Source organism: Acinonyx jubatus, chromosome A1 (assembly GCF_027475565.1).
Source record: "Acinonyx jubatus isolate Ajub_Pintada_27869175 chromosome A1, VMU_Ajub_asm_v1.0, whole genome shotgun sequence".
Lineage (NCBI taxonomy): Eukaryota > Metazoa > Chordata > Mammalia > Carnivora > Felidae > Acinonyx > Acinonyx jubatus.
The window spans coordinates 123000267-123025762 of record NC_069380.1 but is presented as its reverse complement, the minus strand read 5'-3'; the positions used below and the strand labels follow the sequence as shown (position 1 = coordinate 123025762).

The 25496-nt window shown below is 37.9% G+C and overlaps 1 protein-coding gene across 4 annotated transcripts in view; it reads left to right on the top strand.

The window, feature by feature from the left end:
- The window catches only part of ANKRD55 (ankyrin repeat domain 55), a 173519-nt gene that overhangs the window by 95821 nt on the left and 52202 nt on the right, over positions 1-25496 (top strand). For all 4 annotated transcript variants that reach the window (XM_027041782.2, XM_015072562.3, XM_027041775.2 and 1 more), the window contains 2 exons: positions 11197-11319; positions 21506-21636. In XM_027041782.2, coding sequence (XP_026897583.1) covers positions 11197-11319; positions 21506-21636 — 254 coding nt within the window. The remainder of the gene's footprint in view (positions 1-11196; positions 11320-21505; positions 21637-25496) is intronic.

Genomic DNA, 25496 nt, shown 5'->3' with positions numbered 1-25496 from the left:
CTCAACCGACTGAGCCACCCAGGCGCCCGAGACTTCAGTTATTATATGCACTCTGTTCAACTTGCCAAATGGAAAAGAATATGCTGATGCAATCATATAAACACATAATTATCAAGTATCTACAATACATCCAACACTACTCTAGCTTCTACTATCTAATGTTAGAGATTTTTTTCTCCTGTAATAAAGGCAAAACTATACTACCAAAATTCTAGTACAGACATATAAAGAGTGATTATTCACTAGGTTTGGCTTCATGCTCTGCCTTTTATTACACAACAACGAAACCATGGCAGGAACAGACATCTTTAAAAACACATGGAGACAGCCATTCAGGAACTTATTGTCAATTTGTGACTGTGGACAGAAAGCAAGTGTAGAAATTTTCAGGGTCAGTTCAAATTTAAAGAAAATTTAAATAAGTAAGAGATCATGTCCAATCTGAATTAACTATTGATAAAGAGGGAGAAAGAGAAGTCAAGACAACAAGGACATCCATGGAAGACCAGCTGACAGAATGTGTCTGCAACAAGGCTTCAGGAACTATGCAAAGCAAAGGGACTACAGAGTGACAGACTTGTTCAATCTCTAACGCTGCAACAGACAAACTAAATTTGTTTTCTTAAACTGTTTTCAAGAAATCAAGGCACTAGGAGCATTTTTTAAGTGGCTACAGTAGAGGGCCACTTGAAAAATGTCTTTTGGAGGACCCAAGGAAGACCTCCTTCTCCAAACCCCTTTCAGCCCAATAGTCATTATTCATCAACAGTAGGTGATTTGTTATTTGGTTCTCCACAGAAGTGAGAAAGACATGTAGAACCTCAATCATGAAAGGAACCTTAGCGGCCAACATTCTATTCAGCACAGATATCTAATTAACAGCATCCCAAGCTTTCTTGGTCAGAACCCACTTAAACTTGGGTAGTGATGAGAAGCACACTAGCTCGCAAGATAAGCTCTTCTAGTTTTGAATAGCTCTAGTTATTTGAAGTCTCAATTAGGTCAATTTCTACTCACCAGAAACCACCCACCACTAGTTCTCCCTGTGCATCTACAGAAAACAAATCTAAATCCTCTTCCAGTTTTCCAGTATTTGAAAATGGTGCTCATGTCTTCCCTCAGCTAACAAACTCTGACTTTTCACCAATTCCTCACCTCCCAGAGTCCCCAGGTAAAATGACAAATACTTGATGTATACACCTCCCATTTTTGGAAAGTGAAAAAGATAGGTTGAGGGATGTATTTGATCTACAAAAGAGTTAGGGGTATTGAAGGAAGGGTGGTTGAATAACAACACGTGGCTTCCTTTGCAATTTCCAAAGGCCAACTAAGCTAGCACAGTCCTTCATAAAATTCATTTAAAATTTATACCTGCCTAATTGCCAGAGAACTTACTGACACAGTATTTTAACATCAAGATGTCCACAAGACTCAATGGCTGAGAAACCCCATTGAAAATGCGTGCTAAATCACTCAATCAATCCATTCATTGAACGGATACTGAAAGCCCTATGCTTTGAAAATTCAGTTCTTCTTAAGAATTAGTATTATTAAAATGAAAGTTCATTCTATGAAAATACATTCTAGAGAGGCATCACTATTGAAGTTCAACACAGACATGCTTCTTAAAATAGTAAATTCCATTTTCCAGTGCCCCCAGACTGCACCTCACCACCACCCCAGGTTCAATAGAGATGCCAACTGTGGAATGACATTCACAGGTCAGAAGAAGCACCCCGAGGAACACAGTGCAGCTGAGATTCAAAGAAACACAACATGTGCTACATCACAAATCTAGTTATTAAGAAAGGTCTGATGGTGGCCAGATATTTACCCTAGAGATAATATTGTTGCAAGACTTCCTCCCCACAGAATGAAATCTCCTTTTCTACTCCCAGGGCATGAAAGTTGCTTTGAGTACTTGTTCTCTCAGCTGGCATATGCAGAAAATTTGGAGCTATTTTTCTCTTTAAAATGTTAGAAAGAAACTTTTTCCTCCTTTCATATGACTGGTACTTTATAAAACACTCTTAAAGCTTCAGCCAATACACCCTGAGGGACTGGAGGAAAAAACAGGAGAAATACCAAAATGTTTCAGCTCACAAGATCTCTGTAGCCTGCCCAGCAATGCAAAGGGGGTCATTAAGGACATAGAAGACAGAGAGTACTATCTACACTAAAGAAGTAATATTAATAATAATTGACATGGTTTCAGTGCTTACTCTGTGCAGGCATTGCTATAAGCACCTTACATGGATTAACTTATTTAGCTCTCCAGACAGCCTTACCAGGTAATTACTATTCTCACGCATTTGACAAATGAAGAATATGAATAGAGAGGTTTAGCACTGCACCCAAGGTCACACAGCCAGCAGGTAAGTGGCAGTGCTAGGGTTCAAACTCTGGAGGTTGGGTCTATGACCTTATGGTTTTTCTATGTTGCCTCCAAGTAAGTATGCAGTGTGTCACATGACATATATAATGAGTCGGATGAAACTACTTTTGTTTCAATTCCATGTATCAATGATTTTAAACTTGTTTCTGTACTTCCAAAGACTTCCAGACTGACTTTTAATTCTGTCCAGCAGGACTGACACCATTCTAGTTCAGGGACCAGGTCAAGGCCCACAGAGACTCTTCATCACCAGTGGGTGGCAACATTGTCACATGGAGCCATCAGGATACAGTGTAGGCCTGGCATCCTTCCTAAAATTACAAAGGCCTCACCACCTTATGGATAAGTCATTCCAGGCAGCTCCCAAAATGCAATTTCTCTACTATCCCTAAAACACCCAGGATAATCCTGCAGGAGGAGAGAGGGATCTGAATTAGGAGAATGCCCAAGAAACTATTCATTTAAGTGATTCTTCATCTTGCCATAGCACTGGTATATTTCTGTTGTCAATTGCACATTTGTATTCCCACTAGGGTGTGTCTTTCTTAAACACAGAGACTCTACAACCTTTGTCCCAGCAATTTCACTAGCCTAAGGGTAGATGTTGAGTAAATGGATGAGTGATTAAACTTCAATTCCTCACAGGCAATCAATTCCACTGCAAGGAACAGTTTAAGAAAGATCTACAAAATCCTCTGTTGGATCTAGACTTCATGGTGATTCTAGAGTGGGTGATCCACCCAAGCATAATCAGGATAGAATGAACTGAAGAAAGCCTCTCAAGACCATTCTTCAGACTCTTGAAACTGCAATACCTAATCTATTTTCACATTGACCCGACTCTTTCACAAAACGGTCACAGCTTAAGCAGAACAAGTGTCAAGCTGACCTCTAAGTAAATTTCAATAAAATAAGCCAGTAACTGATGCAGGCAATGGCTTTCCCAAGAAACTCCTCCATAATAACTCAAGGACAGAACTAGAAAAGGGGCCTACATTTGTGTAAATCTGAGAAATTCTGAGGAAGGTCCTCTAATCCCATACATTTCTACTGGCCTGTCATATGTCTGAGATTCAAAGAAACACAACAAGTGCCACTATTAAAGAGGTAGGCACTTAAGGTTAGGTAGACAATTTGTGATACCTCCAGAAAACTTTCAGGGTTTTTAACCATGAAAAATGAGGGAAATAGATGATTATAAGAATGCCTATCCTTCCAGTTTTTAGGTGAAAATTGATACAATTTTAAAACATGTATCCGGTTTTATTTATTTATTTATTTATTTATTTATTTATTTATTTATTTTGAGAGAGAGAGAGATTGAACACAGGCAGGGAAGGGACCGAGAGAGAGGAGGGAGCAAGAATCCCAAGCATTCTCCGCACTGCCAGTGCGGAGTCCCATGTGGGGCTCAAACTCACAAACTATGAGATCATGACCTGAGCCGAATTCAGACGCTTAACCAACTGCACCCGGGTGCCCCTGTACCTGTTTTTTTAATCTAGGGTATTTGTAAAGGGCAGAATTAGAAAAAGACATATATATTTTTTCTTTTTCAGTACTTTGTCGAATATCCAGGACTTGTTTTCTCAGTTATAGACATAACTAGGCTCTGTTTACCCATTTAGTAATATCATGTTATTAAAGTATTTTTTTAATGTTTGTTTATATTTGAGAGAGAGAGAACACATGAGCAAGTGAGTGGGGAGAGGCAGAGATACAGAATCCAAAGCAGGCTCAGAGCTGCAAGCTGTAAGCACAGAGCCCAACACGGAGCTTGAACTCATGAGCAGTGAGATACTGACCTAAGCCAAAGTCGGATGCTTAATTGACTGAGCCACCCAGGTGCCCCAGTAGTAGCACGTGTAAAGCTTATAAGACATACCCCTCAGCAGTTAAGGAAAAGACTTGACTTACTTCAATAATTTTTAAAAACATAAACTCATCTAGAGAATTTGGAAAATATAGAAATTTCTAAAGAACATCCAAGAGATGATCTCTGTTGTCTTTTTGATGCATATTCTTCCAATCTTCCATATTTCATGTTTATACATATACAACAATATCATTTTTATAAAACATAATCTACATCTATTCACTCGCTTCTTTCTTCCTATTTGTCTCTTTTCCATTTTATCTACTTTCAGTCTCTCCCCCTCTGTGTGAATTCTGGAATTTCTCTTTATGCACCCATACATAAGTCTGTCTGTTTTACTTTCACACAATTAGAGATGCAAGACCCATTCAAACCATGTGCTGGATGTAGTTAGATGATACTAGGTAGACAAATAGGTAGATGATAGATACATCAATAGACAGGTAAGCCAAGAAGGAAGGAAAGAAGAAAGAGTTCATGTATTGCTGGTTTATTTAGATCTTCTGCATATAAATGGTTTTGTAACCTTCAGTAGAAAAAAAATTCCTTCTCTTTTAGATTCATTAAGGACCATCATTCATCCTTCTCCTTATACTTACTATTTTATTTCTACATCACCCTTTCTCATTTTCACAGGAATTCTTTGTATAGTCTTAAGTTTACAGCTAATTATTTTCATTGACCACAACTTAAATTGACTATTTCTACACATCCTCTGCAGAAACCCTTTCATTTCCTGTTTCTTAATGGCTCAGTGGTTGAGTATGACAACTCAAGGCTAGAAGGAACTCTGAAATAGGTTTTCTTCTGCCTCATACATCTTCCTGTTCCCTTGTGCTATGCCTCATGCTGCTGAATTCCTTCTACAGTACACTTCTTTGGTGGCTATCTAGCCAGCATTGGCCATCTTCAGTGTCAGGAAACTCACTACCTCTTGAGGTAATAATATTTTTACAGTGCTTTAACATTTAAAATACCCTTTTCTCTGTCATTGTCACTCACTGCTATTTCTAACTGCTGGGGTTCCATGAAACAATTTAACCATAAAATTCTTTGCTTAAAAACTTGTTTGATGGGAATGCAAGCTGGTGCAGCCACTCTGGAAAACAGTATGGAGGTTCCTCAAAAAATTAAAAATAGAACTACCCTACGACCTAGCAATTGCACTATGAGGTATTTATCCAAGGGATACAGGTGTGCTGTTTCGAAGGGGCAAATGCACCCCAATGTTTATAACAGCACTATCAACCATAGCCAAAGTATGGAAAGAGCCCAAATGTCCATCAATGGATGAATGGATAAAGAAGATGTGATATATATATATGTATATACACACACACAATGGAGTGTTAGTCGGCAATCAAAAAGAATGAAATCTTGCCATTTGCAACTACGTGGATGGAACTGGAGGGTATTATGCTAAGTGAAATTAGTCAGAGAAAGATAAATATCATACGACTTCACTCAAATGAGGACTTTAAGAGACAAAACAGATGAACATAAGGGAAGGGAAACAAAAATAATATAAGAACAGGGAGGGGGACAAATCATAAGAGACTCATAAATATGGAGAACAAACAGAGGGTTACTGGAGGGGTTGTGGGAGGGAGGAAGGGCTAAATGGATAAGGGGCATTAAGGAATCTACTCCTGAAATCATTGCTGCACTATATGCTAACTAATTTGGATGTAAATTAAAAAAAAAAACAACTTGTTTGAAAAACAACTCTATTTACAACAGCATCAAAAAATAAAATAAAATATTTAGGAATACACTTAACCAAGGATGCTAAAGACTTACACACTGAAAACTACAAAACATTGCTGAAAGGAATTAAAGAAGACACTAATAAATGGGAAGACATCTTGCATTTCATGGATTAGAAGATAATATTGTTGAGATGTCAGTGCTACCCAAAGAAATCCACAGATTCAATGTAATCTTGATCAAAATTCCAATTATACTAGATAGAAAAATAAATATTAGATAAGGAAAGAAGAGAAAGAAGAATTTATTGTTTACATAGATCTGCATATAAATGGTTTTGTGACCTTCAGTCAAAAATTTTTTTCTATTTTTGTAGAAACAGAAAAATCAATCCTAAAAAGCCATGTGGAATCTCAAGGAGTCCCAAACAGCCAAAATAATCTTACAAAAGAAAAATAAAGTTGGAGGTTTCAACACTTCCAGATTTCAAAATATACTACAAAGCTACAGTAATCAAAACTCTGTAGTACTAACATAAAGTCAGGCATATAGATCCATGTAACAGAACTGTGAGCCTAAAAATAATCCCAGACATATAAATCAACTGATTTTAAACAAGGGTGCCATGACCATTCAATGGGGAAGTATAGTGCTGGAACAATTGGATAGTCATATGTAAAAGAAGAAAAATCAGACCCTTACCTTAACACCATATACAAAAATTAACTCAAAATTGTTGAAAGATACAAACATAAGACCTAAAACTATAAAAATCTTAGAAGAAGTTATAGGGGAAAAGCTCTGTGACATTAAATTTGACGGTGATTTCTTGGATATGATGACAAATGTATAGACAACGGAAGAAAAAGTAGACAGTTGAACTACATCAGAGTTAAAAGGTTTTACGCATCAAGGGATATGATCGGCAGAATGAAAAGGCAATCCACAGTATGAGAGAAAATATATGTAAATCATAAATTGATAAGGGGTTAATATCCAGAATGTATAAAGAATTTTTATAACTTAATGCCAAAATACAAACAACCTGATTAAAAAATGGACAAAGGACTTAAGGAGATATTTCTCCAAGGAAGATATACAGATAGCCAATAAGTACATGAAAAGATATTCAAAATGACTAATAATTGGGATATGCAAATCAAAATCATGAGATATCACCTCACAACGATTAGACTATGTACTATTAAAACAAACACATCAAATGATAACAGGAAATAACAAGTGTCAATAAGATCATAGGAATATTAGAAACCTTCTGTGGTGTTGGCAGGAATATAAAATGGTGCAGCCACTGTGGTAAACATTATGATGGTTCTTAAAAATTGTTTAATAAAATTATCATATGATCCAGAAACTCCACTTTTAAGTTTATACCCAAAAGAATTGAAATCAGGGTTTCAAAGAGATATTTGAATAAGCATATTCATGATAACATTATTTGCAATAGCCAAAAGGTACAAACAGCCCAAATATCCATCAGTGGATAAATTAATAAACTACATGTGGTCTAAACATAGAATATTATTCAACCTTGAAAAAGAAGGAAATTATGACACATGCTACAACATGGATCAACCTTGGGACATTATGCTAAGTAAAATAAGCGAGTCACAAAAGCACAAACACTGTCAATTCCACTTGTATGAGATTCCTAGAGTAGTCACATTCACAGAAAGTGAATGGTAAAAGTGGAATGGTAGTTTACAGGGGCTGGTATGAGAGATGAGTCAGGAGTTACTATTTTAATGGGTACAGAGTTTGAATTCTGGAAGATGAAAAGAGTTCTGGAAATGATTGATGGTGATGGTTGCACAACACTGTGAATGTACATAATGCCCCTGAACTGCACACTTAAAAAGGGTTGAAATGGAGGGTACCTGGGTGGCTCCGTCAGTTGAGCATCTGATATTGACTCAGTCATGATTTCACTGTTCTGAATTCGAGTCCCACATCAGGTGAGCTCCGCTTCTCTCCTTCTCTCTCTCCCTCTCTCGCTCTCTCTCTCTCTCTCAAAAGAAACAAACAAAAAACATTGAAATGGTAAATTTTTTGTTACATATTTTTCACCACAATTTTTTACTTAAAAAATATCTTCAAATATCTGAAGGCTGCTATCATGACCCAATGGAATAATCTCTGGTGTAAAGACATCTATTTCTTCAATTGTTCCTCAAGTGACATGAATGAAATCCATACATACCCCATTCTGGTCACTCTGAATGTTCTCCAACCACCAATAGCCCATTTAATCCACACACAGGCCATAGACCTCAACATAACACTGACCAGTTAAGAACAGAAAAGCCTATCACCTCCTTCAATCTGTTTGCTAAACGATTAATAATACAGCCAAAGCTCCTACTAGTTCATCACACTGTTCATTCCTACAAAGCAAACTATGAAGCTAAACCCCTAAGTTCTTAACTGATGTGCCACTGCTAAAACCTTTTTAGCGCTTAGAACTCTTTCAGTGATTAAAAGGAAAAAGCAAATACACTATGCAAACTGACAAACAAAAAAAGAATTTATTGGCACATTTAAATTTAATGGTGGGGACTTGAAGTGTGGCTTGATTCAGGAGTTCAAATGATGTCACCAGGTCTCAATTATTTCCTTCTTTTTGTAGAACTCTGCTTTGCTCCTTGTGTTTTCTTTATTCTTAGATAGTCTCTACACCCATAAGATGCCTCCCAGTCTCTCCCAAGTTCATGGGTGGTGGAATAAAGCAACAGTATTGCTCCCAGCAATTCTGATCAAAGCATATTGCCATTCATGGCCTCTGATTGGGTCCGTTCCTGAACCAATCTCTGTGGCGAGATAATGCTGGTGCTGAGTGACTTATTTCCAGGTCATGTGTTCTGCCCCTGACCAGGGATGTTGTCAACTCCACTGAATCAGCCCATGGTCCAAAAGTGGAGAAGAGCTGATCCCTAGAGAATGCTCAGGTTAAGGTCACCTGTATGCTGAGGGGGCTTTGAACAACAATACTATAAAGTCAGCCACCCTTCAATAAGTCCAACTGAGTGTTTTAAAACTAGGATATATTGCCCTGTATTTATTCCTATTAAAAACAATCTTATTAGAATCCTCTTGGAAAATTATTTTGGGGATTCTAATTCTATCAAGCAGTGAATTCCTTGTTTCTCTCAACTGTGTATGCTCAACAGTGTGATGAATGTGCCTTACAGATTTGATTACACTCAATATTGAACAGATTATAATCATGTGTATACATGTATTATAAACATGTTATATAAGATGTAAACATGCTGTTAACACAGAGCTTCACAGCCCAACACCAAGATCTTCTTTCTGAGGTGACATTACCAGCATCTTTGGATGTGGTCATATAACCAGATACCAGGCCCATCATTGTCCTTAAGTGTGAGCCCTATTTTGGGGCCCAAAGACATCATTATCAACCTTTAAAAAATTCCTAGACTCCTAGGAGGGCTTTCAGCAGAGTAAATGTTCTGTGCAAAGTATGAATTCTTGATCTAGCCATCATCAAAAAGAGGCCTTCTTCTCTATTTGCTCCAGATTTCTCATATTTCCTAAACACAAACACACACATGCACAAAACAAAAGTAGTAGTAGCAAAGTATATATAGTGTCTACTACATGCTATTCTCTGTTCTAAAAGCACATAGGATTAAGTATTAATTCACTTATTCCTGACAACAACTTTATGACATAGGTGGTTGTCGTCGTCATCATCATCATCATCTCCATTTTAGAAACAAGGAAACAGGCCCAGAACAGGTAATTTCCCAAATTCACAGAGCTAGTTAGTAAAAACCAGGACTTGAAACCAAGCTGTGTGGCTGCAGAGTTCTTATGGCAGAGGGGACATTTGACCCTGACATCTCTCATCTCCTATTTCCAGCCCCCAGGCAAATGCGCAGGTGAGCCTGCTTTAAAAACACCACCACCTACAACAAATTTACTGTGGATAAATTAGGGAACCACTCACTTTACAAAGCAGCTTGTTGTCGTAAGTGAACCATTTGCAATAACAAGCTCCATCTGGGACAGGTCACCTGGTTAAAAAATCACTAATCACTTCCCAGAAGTACTGGGGCAGAGAAACCCAGCCAATAGGTTAGGATCACTGCCAACTAAAGATATATTAGAACTGTAAAGTATTTCTGGTGCAATGTCCACATTCATAGAAAAAACACAATTTAAAAAACTTTTCTTACATATATTTTCCCTGAATAATGGCTATGTATGGGGGGAAATTGTAAAAGTAGAAGGACTCTGCATAGCACCTCACTAAAGCTCCCAGCCCTTACGGTGCTCCCCTAGGGTCACTTGACCCACAGTTCTGTTGTCACTTTTGGCAGTGCTATTAGTTGGTTCAATTGGTTTAGTCTTGCACAAAGGTATAGTACAGGTGGCTACCAAATTCAAAGCAATTGCATACAGGTCTCTTCTTTCTGGAAACAGCATGTCATGTAACCCCAGCTGGTTCAAATGAAGAAGTTTGCAGCAGAGATTCGGCAGGGTGGCAAGAATGGTGTTTGTTACCAAAGGGAGCCCAGTAAGAGCTGGTTCTGGGGAGGAGGAACATCCTGGTGGGAGAGCAGCAGCTACTATTAGACACTACACCAGGGAAAGGCAGAAAGAAATTCCCTACCTCTTTCCCTTCTCCCTACCAGTCTCTTGCCAGTGTCTCCTATGGGCAAGCCAAAGAGGGAGGGTACCTGGGTGAAGTAGTCAGCAAGCATCAGCCCTCAGGGAACACAGCTGAGGGGAATAGAGTGGAGAGGATGTCAGAAGAACAGAAAATAATGCAATATCTCTATCAGAGGTAGGTAAACTGATTCACTGAGTTTAACAAATTTATCATGTTTCAGATCAGAGGGGAGCCTAGAACCAACATGAGGGTCCCATTTTCCTTTCTAGTCTCACTGATTTTGAGAAGCCTGAAGGCCTAGAAAGAGTCACAAAATCTCAGAGGACATCTAATCCCTCAGACTCCTTCCCAATATATGGTAATGTTACAACATGACCCACAGGGGTCCACCTTTCTTCAGAAGCATTGAGGTTGCTTATAAGAGGATGACTCAGCCTCCTGCTCAGATTCATTAAAGAAGTTTTCATGAATCACTTGTATGTGCGATGTTGTGGGTGTTGTTATTCTTTCAGTGAATTTGCTGCACACACTAAGTGTATCTCTTTTTGATTCATGAAGGTGACTCATCTGAGGAAGTTGACCTGACCATGGTTTATCAGGCAGCTTCTAATGGAGATGTCAATGCTCTGACCTCAGTAATTCGTGAAGACCCTTCCATCCTAGAATGCTGTGACAGTGAAGGTGAGCTATTTATTCATTTTTGAAGCCTGCAGAATGTTCTTCTCTATTCTTTTAGAGATGGTCTTCAGAGGTGAGCACTGTTAAAATTACATCTAACAGGCCATTTGGTACTGGAGGGACAAGGAGTGGCTTGTCTTTAAATGATAGTCTTGGACACAAATCTTTCAATTTTTTTTACACCACTTCATGTAATGAATCTAGTTGATTTAGATTTATTTGCAACTTATTTGTATGAATGACTAAAGTAGATACACCAAGTAGTTAAAAAAGGAATATAGAAAGAGGGCTATTTTTGGTAGCAGTGGATGTTGGGAAAGTATGACTATTAAAGCCAGAAGCAAAGACCTGCTTCTCAGAAGATGGAGTAGATGTACTTGTTTCTCTATTCCTCCTGCTAAATGTAACTAAAAATCCTGGATGTTGTATATAATATAAACATAAGAACACTCCCGAAGGTGGAGAGAAAATGACAGACCGGCTGGGACCATGTGACCCAAGGAATAACACTGTGGTAAGTTTCTTGGGTTTTCTTTTTTGCCTCTTATATCCCAACTTGGAGTTGAAGAATCCAACAGCTCAGAAGGGCCAACAGTCACAGACCAAAAACAAAAAAACAAAAAAACAAAAAACAAAGCCCCAAAAAAAGCCTGCCCTCTAGCCAAAGAACCAGGAAAGGGACCACATAGCAACACAGAAAACTTGTAGACAGTAATGAGTCTACTCCAACCAAACATCACACAAAAAACAGACAAATGAGAACCTGTGGCTTTAGGCTCATTATTCCAGCAAAGACCTAGTAGAGATCTTGGACCTCCACCCCAACTAGTGAGCCTCCCTCCCCCTAGTTGCCAGTACTCCCACGGAGTAATGAAGAATCTTCTCCCTCAAATATCAATGGAAGCTAAATAGGGAACTTGGACCTGGCAATAATGAGGTCACAAGTACATACCTTCTCCCCCTTTGGAGCATTGTCAGGGAAAGCCAGCTAAAATAGAGGGTTTAAGTAAAATTAAGCAACTCAACACAATATCCCAAATGTCCAGATTTCAATAAAAAACAATTTGTTATATCAAGAAACAGGAAGATCTCAAACTGAATGAAAAAAGATAACCAATAGATACAAAACTGAGATAATAGATGTTAGAATTACCTGACAGATTTTGAAGAGGTTATGAAAAAAAAAAAACTTCAATGAACAATTACAAACATGCTTGAAACAAATGAAGAAATAGGAAGCTCAAACAAAGAAATAGATGATATAAAGAAGAACTAAATGGAAAATTTTTAAACTGAAAAATACAATAATCACAATTAAAAACTCCGTAAATAAACTCAGCAGCAGAGTGAGGAAATAGAGGGAAAGGATCAACAAACTTAAAAATAGAATGATAGAAATGAGCCAATCTGAACAACTGAAAGAAAATAGGCCAAAAAAAAAAAAAAAAAAAAAGAGAGAGCATCAGGGACTTGTGGGACTATAACAAAAGTGTTTGGGTTTGTTTTTTTTTTAATGTTTATTTATTTTTGAGAGAGAGTGCAAGTGGGGAAGGAGCAGAGAGAGAGGGAGACAGAGGATCCAAAGTGGGCTCTGTGCTGACAGCAGAGAGCCCAGTGCAGGGCTCCAACTCATAAACCGTGAGATCATGACCTGAGCCAAAGACAGATGCTCAACCGACTGCCACCCAGGCACCCCATAATAAAAAGTTCTATCATTGTTTTTTCTGTCTTAGTACTTGTGTCATTAATGATTTTTAACCAGTGTACCTGTCCCATGAAGAGCTTGAGAATCCCTTATCATGACAGCAAAATGTTTTGTAAAGTGAGTAGTTGTCCCTAACTTATCAATAGTAGTTTTTTTGTTTATTTGTTTGCTTGTTTCTTTTTAAAGGAGATTTACTTGTACATCTGCTTCATGGCTAATAATGGGAAATGAGGAGAGACAAATGTTTGATACTATTTGTGTGATAAGTGCAAGGGCCAGACTGGGTTCAATCCTAGCTTGTCCTGCCTATGAGTGGAAGTGAAAATATATCTTAGAATTTGTGTGACACAGGCAAAGCAATGCTGAAGGAAATGTATGACACTAAATACATTCATTAGAAAAGAGGAAAAATATCAGTCAATAATGTAAGTTCTTACCCCAAGAACTTAAAAAAAGAACAAAATAAACCCAAAGGAAAGAACTAATAAAGAAAGAATAGAAATAAGGATAATTGAAAATAGACAACAGTAAAGAAAATCACTGAAGCAAGGAACTGATTCTTTGAAAAGATCAATAAAATTGACAAAATTCTAGCAATAAAAAACAGACAAAAAATGAAAGAAGTCACAAATGACCACTGTCAGGAGTGAAACCAAAGATATCACTATAGACCCTGCAGACATCTAACCAATAAAAAGGAATTACAAAAAACAAACAAACAAACAAAACCTCTACACCCATATATTTAACTATTTAGATTAAATGGGTCGATTCCTCCATAAAGATAAACTGCCACAACTTATCCAATAGGAAATAGACTATTTGAATGCCTCTACAAATATTAAGGAAAGTACATTCATTATTTTTAAATTCCCAGAAAAAGAAATGTTTGGGCCTAGATAGTTTCCCTAGAAACTCCTACAAAGTTTTAAATAATAGTTAACACCAATTGTAAATAATCTCTCCCAGAAAATATGGGAAGGAAACTCTTTTCAGTTATATTTATAAAGCTAGTATTACCCTGATATTAAAACCAGATGATATAAAAGATGATGTAAAAAATTAACCTAAAGACCAATCCTCCTCATGAATGTCGATAAAGAAAGCCTTAGTAAAATATTAGCAAATATAATTCAGTAATATATAACAAGATTTATATACCATGACCAAGTGGGATTTGTTGTAGGGATGTGTGGTTCAATATTTCAAAATCAATCAATGTAATCCACCATATTAACCAGCTAAAGAAGAAAAATCACACAATTATACCCGTGAATGCAGAAAAGTATTTGACAAAATTTTACATACATTCATGATTACAAACTCTCAGAAAAATAGGAATAGAGGGGAAATTCCTCAATTTGATAGAGTATCTATAAAACAAAAACAAAAAAACCAAAAACCTAGAGCTAACATTTTACCTAATGGTAAAAAAGTCTGAATGCTTTACACCTAAGATCAGGAACAAAGCAAAAATGTCCACTCTTACTTATATTCAGCATAGTGGTGAAAGTTCTAGCCAGTACAAAAAGGCAAGAAAAGATAATAAAGGCATATCTATTTAAAATGAAAAACTAATAATGTCTCTTTTTGCACAGCTTGATTTTACACATAGAAAATACTAAGGAGGCTACCAAGAAAAACTTCTACAACTGAGTTCAGGATACAGGTCACAGGATATAAAATCAATCCAGAAAAACAAATTATATTCCTGTATACCAGAAATGAACACATGGAATCCACAATTAAAATTAAAATGCTATTTAAAATCACTCAACAAAGAATAGTTAGGTGTGAATATAACAAAATACATGTAAGAGTTGTATACTGGAAATTATAAAATGCCAATGAAAGAAATCAAAGGACATCTAAATAAATGGAGAGATATGCCATGCTCATGGATTAAAAGACTGAAGATAGCAAATATGCAGTGCTTTTCAAATTCATGTGCAGATTTAATGCAATTTCTGTCAAACCCCAGCAAGATTTTTTGTAGATATATACAAAATTATCTAAAATTTATATAAAAAGGCAAAGGAAGTAGTATAGTTAAATCAATTTTGAAAAAGAATAAAGCAAGCAGGAGAGCTTGGGAAGATGGAGGAGTATGAGGAAACTGAGCTCACTCCATCCCACATTTACAACTAGATATCATCCATATCCAAGTCAATAAACTGGAGAATGATCCAAAGACTGGCAGAACAAATTTAAAAACTAAATATAGAGAAGAAACTGCACCTGAAAGTTTAGGAAGATCAGAAAGGGGGAAGGAAGCTACCTGCAGGAGGGAGGGAGTTGTGCACTGCAGGGAGAGGGCAGAGAAACAGGCCCTTGCACCAAGGTGATCACATGAGGAAGACTGATACCCATAATGTTTTTTCTTCAAAAACTAGAAGGGCTGAATTCTGTGAGTTTTTAAAAACAGTGGGACTTGGAGCCTGGAGCTTTAAAAGTCAGCTGACTCAGCTCTGGGTGAGCTGGGAGAGTGAATGATAGCTGGGTCTCTGCCCTTAAAGAGATAGTGGACTACATGGAGAGACAACAAAAAAACTGGAATTTACATAACACCAGGACACATGGGAGACAGATGTGTTCATACTGATTTCTGAGCACACTGGGGGACTTCTCTGAAAATGAGGGACTTGCAGGCACCATTTTCCTCCCCTGCCCCCCAGCATAAACACAGAGCCACCTGGGGTAGGTGGGGCTGCACAGACATTTATAGCTTTGGCCCAGGTTCAAGGCAAATTTTGTTAAAAGTACACACATGCCCCACCCAGCCACCAGGTGAACAACTGCTATCTAGAGCCCCGCCCAGTGACAGCACAGCACCCAGCCACACGCCCCCTGCCATGTAGTGCAGAGCTTGCAGCCACCACAGCAGTTGAGGTGATCCAGCATAGGCCTAGTGGCCCAACACAGATTTTGCTAATACTGCCACCCTGCTCCCAAGTTCCCCAGGGGTCATGCACCCTCAGAGCTGCTCTGCCTGGGTCCACTAACATCACAGAGAGCTAGCACAGTCCACAGCAGGCAGAGTCAGTGCAGACAACTGTACTGAAAAGAAAAGTGACTCAGATGCAATAGCAAGGCATAAGCAGCACACATAGGATACTCTCCTGAAGTGCCAGGTCTTGATGAACGGGGGGCACTACACTGCAGGGCACTCCAGGACCTCCTTTTCATAAAGTTACTACTTTCAATAACAAAAGACATAGCTGACATTCTTAAGACACAGAAACAGACACAGAGAGCTAGACAAAATGAGGAGACAGAGAAATTCATCCCAACTGAAAGAACAGAACAGGGCCAGAGCCAGAGATCTAAATGAAACATTTTTAAGTAACAATGCCTGATAGAGAATTTAAAGCAATAATCATAAGAATACTCAGTGACTCCATTAAAGATAGTAACATTTGTATTACAGGAGCCCCAGAAGAAGAAGAGAGAAAAGGGGGCAGAAATTTTCTTTGAAGAAATAATAGCTGAAAACTTTCCTTATCAGTGAAGAAAGGAGATATTTATATCTAGGAAGCATAGAGAATTCCCATCAAAATCAACAAACTAAGATGTATGATAACATTTACAAAATATAGTGATAAAGAAAAAATCTTAAAAGCAGCAAGACAGAGAAGTCAGTAACCTACATGGAAAAGCCCAAAAGGCTCATGGGAGATTTCTCAACAGAAACTTTGCAAAACAGAAGGGAATGGCATAATATGTTCAAAGTGCTGAATGGGAAAAATCTGCAGCCAACAATACTCTATCCAGCAAGGCTATCATTGAGAACAGAAGAAGAGATAAAGCATTTCCGAGACAAACAAAACCTTTCGTGATCACTAAACCAGCCCTGCAAGAAATATTAAAGGTGACTCTAAATGAAAAAGAGACCAAAAGTGACAGTATAAAGGCAGGAAACACAAAAGCAGTAAGTGAATATTTCTGTAAAAAAAAAAAAGTCAAAGAACTCACAAAAACAAAGGATGTAAAATATAGTAACATATATCTAAAAGGGGGAGGAGAGGGGAAAAGAATGGATTTAAACTTAAATGACCATCAAATTAATATAGACTCCTATATGATATGCATAAGAGGTTATAAACAAACCTATATATCAAACCATATATCAAAAGCCACTAATAAACATACAAAGTATAAAGAGAAACAAATCCAAATATATCACTAAAGAAAATCAGCAAAACATGAGAGAAAGACAAGAAAAGATCAGAGAAAATCTTCAGAAACAACTACAAAACAAGAAATAAAAAGGCAATAAATACATATCTATCAGTAATTACTTTGAATGTAAATGGACTAAACACTGCAATCAAAAGACATAGGGCAATAGAATGGATAAAAAGACCACACAAGACCCATCTATATGTTGCCTACAAGAGACTCTTTTCAGACCTAAAGACACCTGCAGAGTGAAAAATGAGGGGATGGAGAAACATCTATCATGCAAATAGATGTGAAAAGAAAGCCAAAGTAGCAGTACATATATCAGACAAACTAGACCTTAAAACAACGATTGGGGGCACCTGAGTGTCTCAGTCAGTTAAGCGTCCAACTTCAGCTCAGGACATGATCTCACAATTCATGGGTTCGAACCCCAGATTGGGCTCTGTGCTGACAGCTCAGGGCCTAGAGTCTGCTTTGGATTCTGTGTCTCCTTCTCTCTCTGCTGCTTCCCCACTCACATACTGTCTCTCTCTGTCTCTCAAAAATAAATATTAAATAAATAAATAAATAACTGTAACAACAGCTAAAGGACACTATATAATAATAAAAGGGACAAGCCAACAAGAAGATGAAACAATTATAAGTATTTACACACCCAACATAGGAGCAACCAAATACATAAGACAGTTACTAACAAACAGAAAGGAACTGATTGATAATAATACAATAATACTAGGGTATGTTAACCCCACTTACATCAATGGACAGATCATCTAAACAGAAAATAGGAAATAACGGCTTTGAATGACACACTGGACCAGATGGATTTAACAGATATATTTAGAACATTACATTCTAAAACAGCAGAATACCCATTCTTTTCAAGTGCACATGTAACATTCTCCAGAAAAGATCACATATTAGGCCAAAAAACAAGTATTAACAAATTCAAGAAAATCAAAGTCATACCATATGTCTTTTCTGACCCCAATGCTATGAAACTAGAAATCAACCACTAGAAAAAATCTGGAAGGACCAGAAATACATGGCAGTTAAATAACATGCTATTTTTTTTTAATAACATGCTATTAAACAATGAATGGGTCAACCAGGAAATATAAGAAGAAATTAAACAGTACATGGAAACAAATGAAAATTAAAACACAGTGGTCCAAAGCCTTTGGGATGCAGCAAAAATGGTTGCTATAAGTAGCAACACAAGTCTACCTCAAGAAGCAAGAAAAATCTCAAATAAACAACCTAGCCCTACATCAAAGGGAGCTAGAAAAAGAATAATAAACAAAACCTAAAGCCACTAGAAGGAAGGAGAGGACAATAATAAAGATTAGAGAAGAAATAAATGATATAGAAACTAAAAAAAAAAAAAGACAATAGAACAAATCAATAAAACCAGGAACTGATTCTTTGAAAAATAAATAAATAAATTGATAAACCTCTAACCAGACTTACCAAGAAAGAATGTGAAAATAGTCAAGTAAAATAATAAATGAGAGAGGAGAAATAACAACAAACACCTCAGAAATACAAACAATTGTGAGAGAATATTATGAAAAACTATATGCCAACAATTTGAACAACACAGAAGAAATAGATAAATTCCTAGAAACATATAAACTACCAAAACTATAACATAAAGAAACAGAAAATTTGACCAAACCAATAACAAGCAAAGAAATGGAATCAGTAATCAAAAAACTCCCAACAAACAAATATCTAGGACCAGAGGGCTTCACAGGCAAATTCTACCAAACATTTAAAGAAAAGTTAATACCTATTCTTCTCAAACTGTTCCCAAAAATAGTAAAGGAAAGAAAACTTCCAAATTAATTCTATGAAGCCAGCATTATACTGATACCAAAACTGGATAAAGACACCATTAAAAAAAAAGAGAACTACAGGCCAGTATCCCTTATGAACATAGATGCAAAAATCTTTAATAAAATACTAGCAAACCTAATTCAATAATACGTTAAAAAAAAATCATCCACAATCAAGTAGATTTATTCCTGGGTTGCAAGGATGGTTCAATATTCACAAATTAATCAACATGACACATCACATCCAGTAAGAGAAAGAATAAGAACCATAAGATCATTTCAGTAAGATTCAGGAAAAGCATTTGACAAAGTACAATACCCATTCATGATAAAAACCCTCAACAAAGTAGGTTTAGAGGGAACATACCTCAACATAATGAAGGCCATCTGTGAAAAACCCACAGCTAACATTGTCCTCAATGGGGGAAAACTGAGACCTTTTCCCCTAAGGTTAGGAATAAGACAAGGATGTCCATTCTCACCACTTCTATTCAACATACTACTGGAAGTCCCAGCTACAATGATCAGAAGAGTAAAAGAAGTAAGGTATCCAAATCAGTAAGGAAGAAGTAAAACTTTTATTATTTGCAGACGACGCAATACTATATATAGAGAGAAAACCCAATAGACTCCACCAAAAAACTTCTAGAACTGATACATGATTCAGTAAAGTCACAGGATACAAAATCAATGTGCAGAAGTCTATTGAATTTCTCTACGACAATAATGAACAGCAGAAAGAGAAATTAAGATAGCAATCCCACTTAAAATTGCATCAAAAACCATAAAATACCTAGGAATAAACCTAACCAAAGAGGTGAAAGACCTATACTCTGAAAATTATAAAACACTGATGAAAGAAATTAAAGATGACACAAAGAAATGGAAAGACATTCCATGCTCATGGACTAGAAGAACAAACATTGTTAAATGTCCATACTATCCAATGTAATTGACACATTTAATGCAATCCCTATCAAAACACCAACAGCATTTTTCAGAGAACTAGAACAAACAACTGTAAAATTTGTATGGAACCGCAAAAGACCCTAAATAACCAAAGCAATCTTGAAAAAGAAAAGCATAGTTGGGGGCATCACAATTCTGGAGATGGAGATTAAAGAGTGCACTCCTCATGATGAGCACCAGGTCGTATACAGAAGTGTTGAATCACTATATCGTACACCTGAAACTAATATACTGTATGTTAACTAACTGGAATTAAAAATGTTAAAAAAAAAAAAAAGAATAAACTGGGAGGAATCAGTCTTCCAAAATTCAAGACCTATTATGTGGCTACAGAAATCAAGACTATGTGGTAACGGCTGAGGGACAGACATAGATTAATGGAAAAGAACAAAGAATTCAGAAATAGACTCACACAAATATACTCAACTGATCTCTGACAAAGGTGCAAATGTAATTCAGTGGAAGAAAGCCTCTTCAACAAATGGTGCTAGAGCAATTCAACACCCTCGAAAACAAAGAAAGAAAGAGGGAGGGAGGGAGGGAGAGATGGAAGGGGGGAAGGAAGGAGAGAAGAGAGAGAGGAAGAAATAAAGAAGGAACTGTTGCCACTATTCAAGACATAGTGCTTCATTGCTGCTTTTACCCAACGAGTATTAGAAAGGAGAGATTTGTAGAGAAACTGGGTTGCCAGCTGTAATCTTGCAATGAGAACAGCAGCCCCACAATTTGTCCATTTCGAGTACCTTGCAGCGCATTCTAAGAATATGTTATCAATGAAAAGCATGTAAACAAGTCTCAGCTTGGCAAAGAATTGTGTCCGAGGTTTGATTTCTTCACCTGAAGAGTGTGAAGCACCTGGATTCTGCCTCACCAGGCTGGCTTGTTCCAACAGGTCTACGAGTTAATCAGAATGTGTAATTTCATCTGTTTTTCTTCAGAAAGAAAACCCACAAAGAACCAGATGCCTTGGCCTATATTACTAACCAAAACAGAGAAGTGTTTCAATAAAGGTGGGCCCTTTTCTTAAGAATGTGTGTAACCCAAGGCTAGGCAACCATCACTGCCCTTTATCATCTACCATCTCTAATAAAAATATGCTGCACCTGTCTGCCTGGCTGGAGTTGCCTTCCAGACACTTCCAGATTCTACATTGTTCAAACCAGGTTAGGAAAAACCTGTCATGTCCTAAATGGTGCTGATTCTCATGGTAGTAATGAGGATTTTTTAATCATTGGCACAAATTGTTTTAATCAATGAATTACTGCAAAATTACAGAAGATTTAATACAGCCAGAAAGAAAATACATAGTTTACATAAATGTAGCAACAATCATCTTCATTTCTCTTCAGTCTCATATAGTTCAACAGCTGAATTTGTGTTGTGGCCCGTTCCTTTATTTGCAAAGAGCATAATAAGTGAACAGGCAAATAAAGCCTGCTAATAAATTTCAGAAGTCAAATATTTTTATAAAGACTGTTGAAATGTCTCATTCCAGGATGTACACCCTTGATGCATGCAGTTTCTGGACGTCAAGTGGACACAGTGAAGCTGTTGTTGAAGATGGGGGCCAATATTAACATGCAGGATGCTTATGGCCGCACAAGTCTATGCCTGGCAACCTATCTGGTACTGATTATGTCTGTGGTGTCTGTCAAGGAGTGGGGAGGGCTTAGTGTGTTGTTATGGTGTCCCCTTGCAGAAAAGTATTCTTGGACTTATGCTAATGGAAATAAAACTTGAAGCTTTGCTCCCATCATCTCTGACACTTGTAGCACTACTAAGACCTATTTTTGTGGATCTAAGACATTTTGGATCTTCCTAACAATCTTCTAAGATAGAGGTGATTTTGCCATTAGAAAAATATTATTGAGATACCTGGATGGCCCAGTCAGTTAGGCATCTGACTCTTGATTTCAGCTCAGGTCAAGATCTCACAGTTCGTGGGATCAAGCCCCACATCTGGCTTCACGCTGACAGTGCAGAGTCTGCTTGGGATTCTCTCTCCCCTCTTTCTCTGCCCCTTCCCCCATTCTTTCTCCCCCTATCTCTCTCAAAATAAGTAAATAAACATTTTTTTAAAAGAAAAATATTATTTTCCATTTTAACAGCAGAATTTGTCTTGCAGCATTTCTGGACTTACTTGGTACTCTTTTTAAGAACCCACTCCATTAATACCCTGAGGGGGTGGTAGCATTTGAAGCTGCAGGTAACATTGTGGGGTAGGATCAGCTAAGTGGAAGCTAGAGGATGAGAAATATGGGGAATGCTGGGAAATGTCGGGGGTAGGAGTAGGGGAGAAATACCAGACTATTCAGGGGCAATACCAAGCATAGGACTCAACCCACAATCAGTACTCAATTTAAAAATTGTTGGGGCACCTGGGTGGCTCAGTCGGTTAAGCGTCTGACTATTGATTTCAGCTCAGGTCATGTTCTCATGGTTTGTGAGTTAAAGCCCTGTGTCAGACTCTGTGCTGACAGCATTGAGCCTGCTTGGGATCCTCTCTCTTCCTCTCTCTGTGCCCCTCCCCCTACCTCCTCTCTGTCTCTCTAAATAAATAAACAAACAAATAAATAAATAAACAAAAATTGTATAGAGCCAGTCCTCATCAAGAGATTTCAGTTTAGCATTTCCCAACATTGGGTAAGCTTGGTAAGCCTTACTGAAAACGTTCAAGCCCCTCTCTTTTCAAATCCTCCCTGCATTCCTTCTAGGAAACCCCAGAGCTACTTTGAGTCTATGTCAAGCAAGTTCTTCTTAGTGCCACATGTGGGTCATCATTCTCCTTCACCTCTAATGAGGCTCTCAGAAATCTTCACCATAACTACTGTTGCAGCCAAAGCAAATTCTTGGATTTGCTCTTGCTGCCCACTGACAGTGGTGGATTCATCCTGGGCAAGCCCCACGGTGTCCTGAAACTGCCTTGCTGAAATAGGACTCTTCCCTTTCCCAAATACCACACCTTCCTGCCACAATCTAACATAGATTGCATGAGGCATTGCCCAATTATCACAGAGATTTTTTTTTTTTAGCAACTACTTTTCCTTTTTCTGTTTGCATGCCCTCTTTCTCTAGGACTTAGATTTAAACTGGAAAGAATTTTTTTGAACTGTTGGAATACTTGTTTCAAATGTACTTTCCAGGAATACACACTAGCCCTCCTGAGTCACACACTGGGAGCAGACAGGGTAGTGGATGGGAAGGAGATGTCTATGCAGACAAACCTCCTGGGCAATTTTTATACCCACCCAAGTTTGAAAACCATTGGTCTATGACTAGTAGGTGAAGTGTCATATCTCTGAGAGACACAGGAATGCCCTCCCAGGCCCCTTCCCTTTTGCACATGTCTTAATAATTGCTCCTGCTATGGCTTTTTACAGCAAGTATCCTGTAGATCACAGTGAATAGTGAGCCTAGAGAGGTGCCACCTTGGCAGACAAGTCTTTCTAGGAATGCATTCAAAGGAGCTACATGAAGGAAGCATGCTTGCATGACAGCATGTGGCATCACCCTCTTATTGATGCCCCCACTTCTTTGTGGCAACCCAAGCAAGGACCCTCCCTATTCCTTCTGAGGTTCCCTGAGAAGGGGGTGGGTGGTCCTGGGGATTGCACTGTGGAGCCCACCAACCCCTTCTGGCAATGTTTGAATTCAAGTATTGAAGAGAAACTTGGCAAAGGGCGTACTTAGCAACTTAGTGTCCATCACAGCTCCAAACTCAGTATACACATACACTTACCATGGATGTGTAACCTTAGACACATCACCTCACCTCACCATTTTGTGTCTCCTTCCTCATTTGTAAAATGTAGTGGAAATAATATCCTACACTTATCACAATTGAAGGAGAAACGCATGCGGAATCATCCAGCACATAGTAAATAAAAAAATGTGCTTGTTGATTCTGAATAGTGACCACTGGTTTCAAGTGTATTCAGTGATTTTTCTGATTTATTTTCTGAAGAAAAAAAGAAAACCACATACGCATAGTTCCAGGAAATGTTGCAAGATGATAAAAATGTTTCAAACCCTCCCCCATCAGGAGATTTGTTTTTCAATAAGTGTAAAACTTAGGCAACTCTAAAATTTGTTCAGCATGCCTTTCTTTTGGGTTTCTTTGTCATATTTTTTCCTTTTAATCAGAGATCTTGATGACTTGGACATTAGAAACTAAAACCAGATTTAATACATTAGTAAATTATAACTTAAGACTGAAAAACATTTGCTTCTACTTAAGACTTATATATTATTGGTCAATTCAAAACCATATTCAATATTATAACCTACGAATGTGCTTTTATTAAAAGATTTTTTCCAGACTTTCCAGAACCAAAAAGTTCTTTTCTTATTATCTTTCTTCTCCATTCATTTAGTAACATTTTGATTTTCATTGCTTTCAGTATTTTTTTATTTTTTATTTTTTAATGTGTATTCATTTTTGAGAGAAAGAGACAGAGTGTGATTGAGGGAGGGGCAAACAGAGAAGGGAGACACAGAATCCAAAGCAGGCTTCAGGCTCAGAGCTGTCAGCACAGAGCCCAACACGGGGCTTGAATTCACAAACGGTGAGATCATGACCTGAGCTGAAGCTGGACATTTAACTGACTGAGCCACCCAGGAGCCCCCCATTGCTTCCAGTATTGTGAGAGGAAATCTTCAGTCATTTTTCTCTTCTGATGGGGTAGTCTTGAAGTTTAGCTATAAAGGAATGAAGGCAGGACAGAGAGTTATCATATATATTATTCTTTGTAATAATTGTTTCATCTACTTATATATCTAATTATAACTGAAGGAGTAACCCCAATGGTTCTGGATGAATGTAGGAAGCATTCTGCTTGGCCAAACTTGGTTATCAGTAGGGCTGGGTCAGTTACTTAAAGGAGGAGAGAACAGAAAGGGAGGGAGGACTAGCCTGTGATTATATCTGCCCTTTGAAATGAGAGATAGTGGGGAAATGACCCAGCTGTAAGTGCTAACCAAGAAGTGGACAAGCATGAGATGTAGCAATGCCACTCTCAATCTGGAGAATTAGTGGACAGCAGGGAGTTCACACAGAGTTTCTTAGGGAATTCATAGTGGGTGAAGCCCAGCAACAGGGAACCCTTAGAGGGTCCTGGTGATACCCCCATATTCAGCATCAGACATATCAGTCAACAAGATGGCAGGGTCCCAGCCATTGGATTATGGCTTAGACTAGGATTCTAGACATTGGGAGGGAGACTGACTAGAATAAGAAAAATATTATCCTTGTGGTTACTAGAAAGAGAACTTGGAAAAGAGGACCAAAGCCTGTTTATCAGATATAGATAAACTGAGGCACAGAGTGGAGGCTGGGACTCAAGAATGATATAGGAGTACAGTTTTTGGAATTGGACCATGGCACCCACGTCAGACCACTGACAAGCATGATTTGAAGCTAAGCCTACAGAATGCGAGGTTAGAACTACCACATGCCATATTGATCCCTAGGAACTGTGTATAAAAGT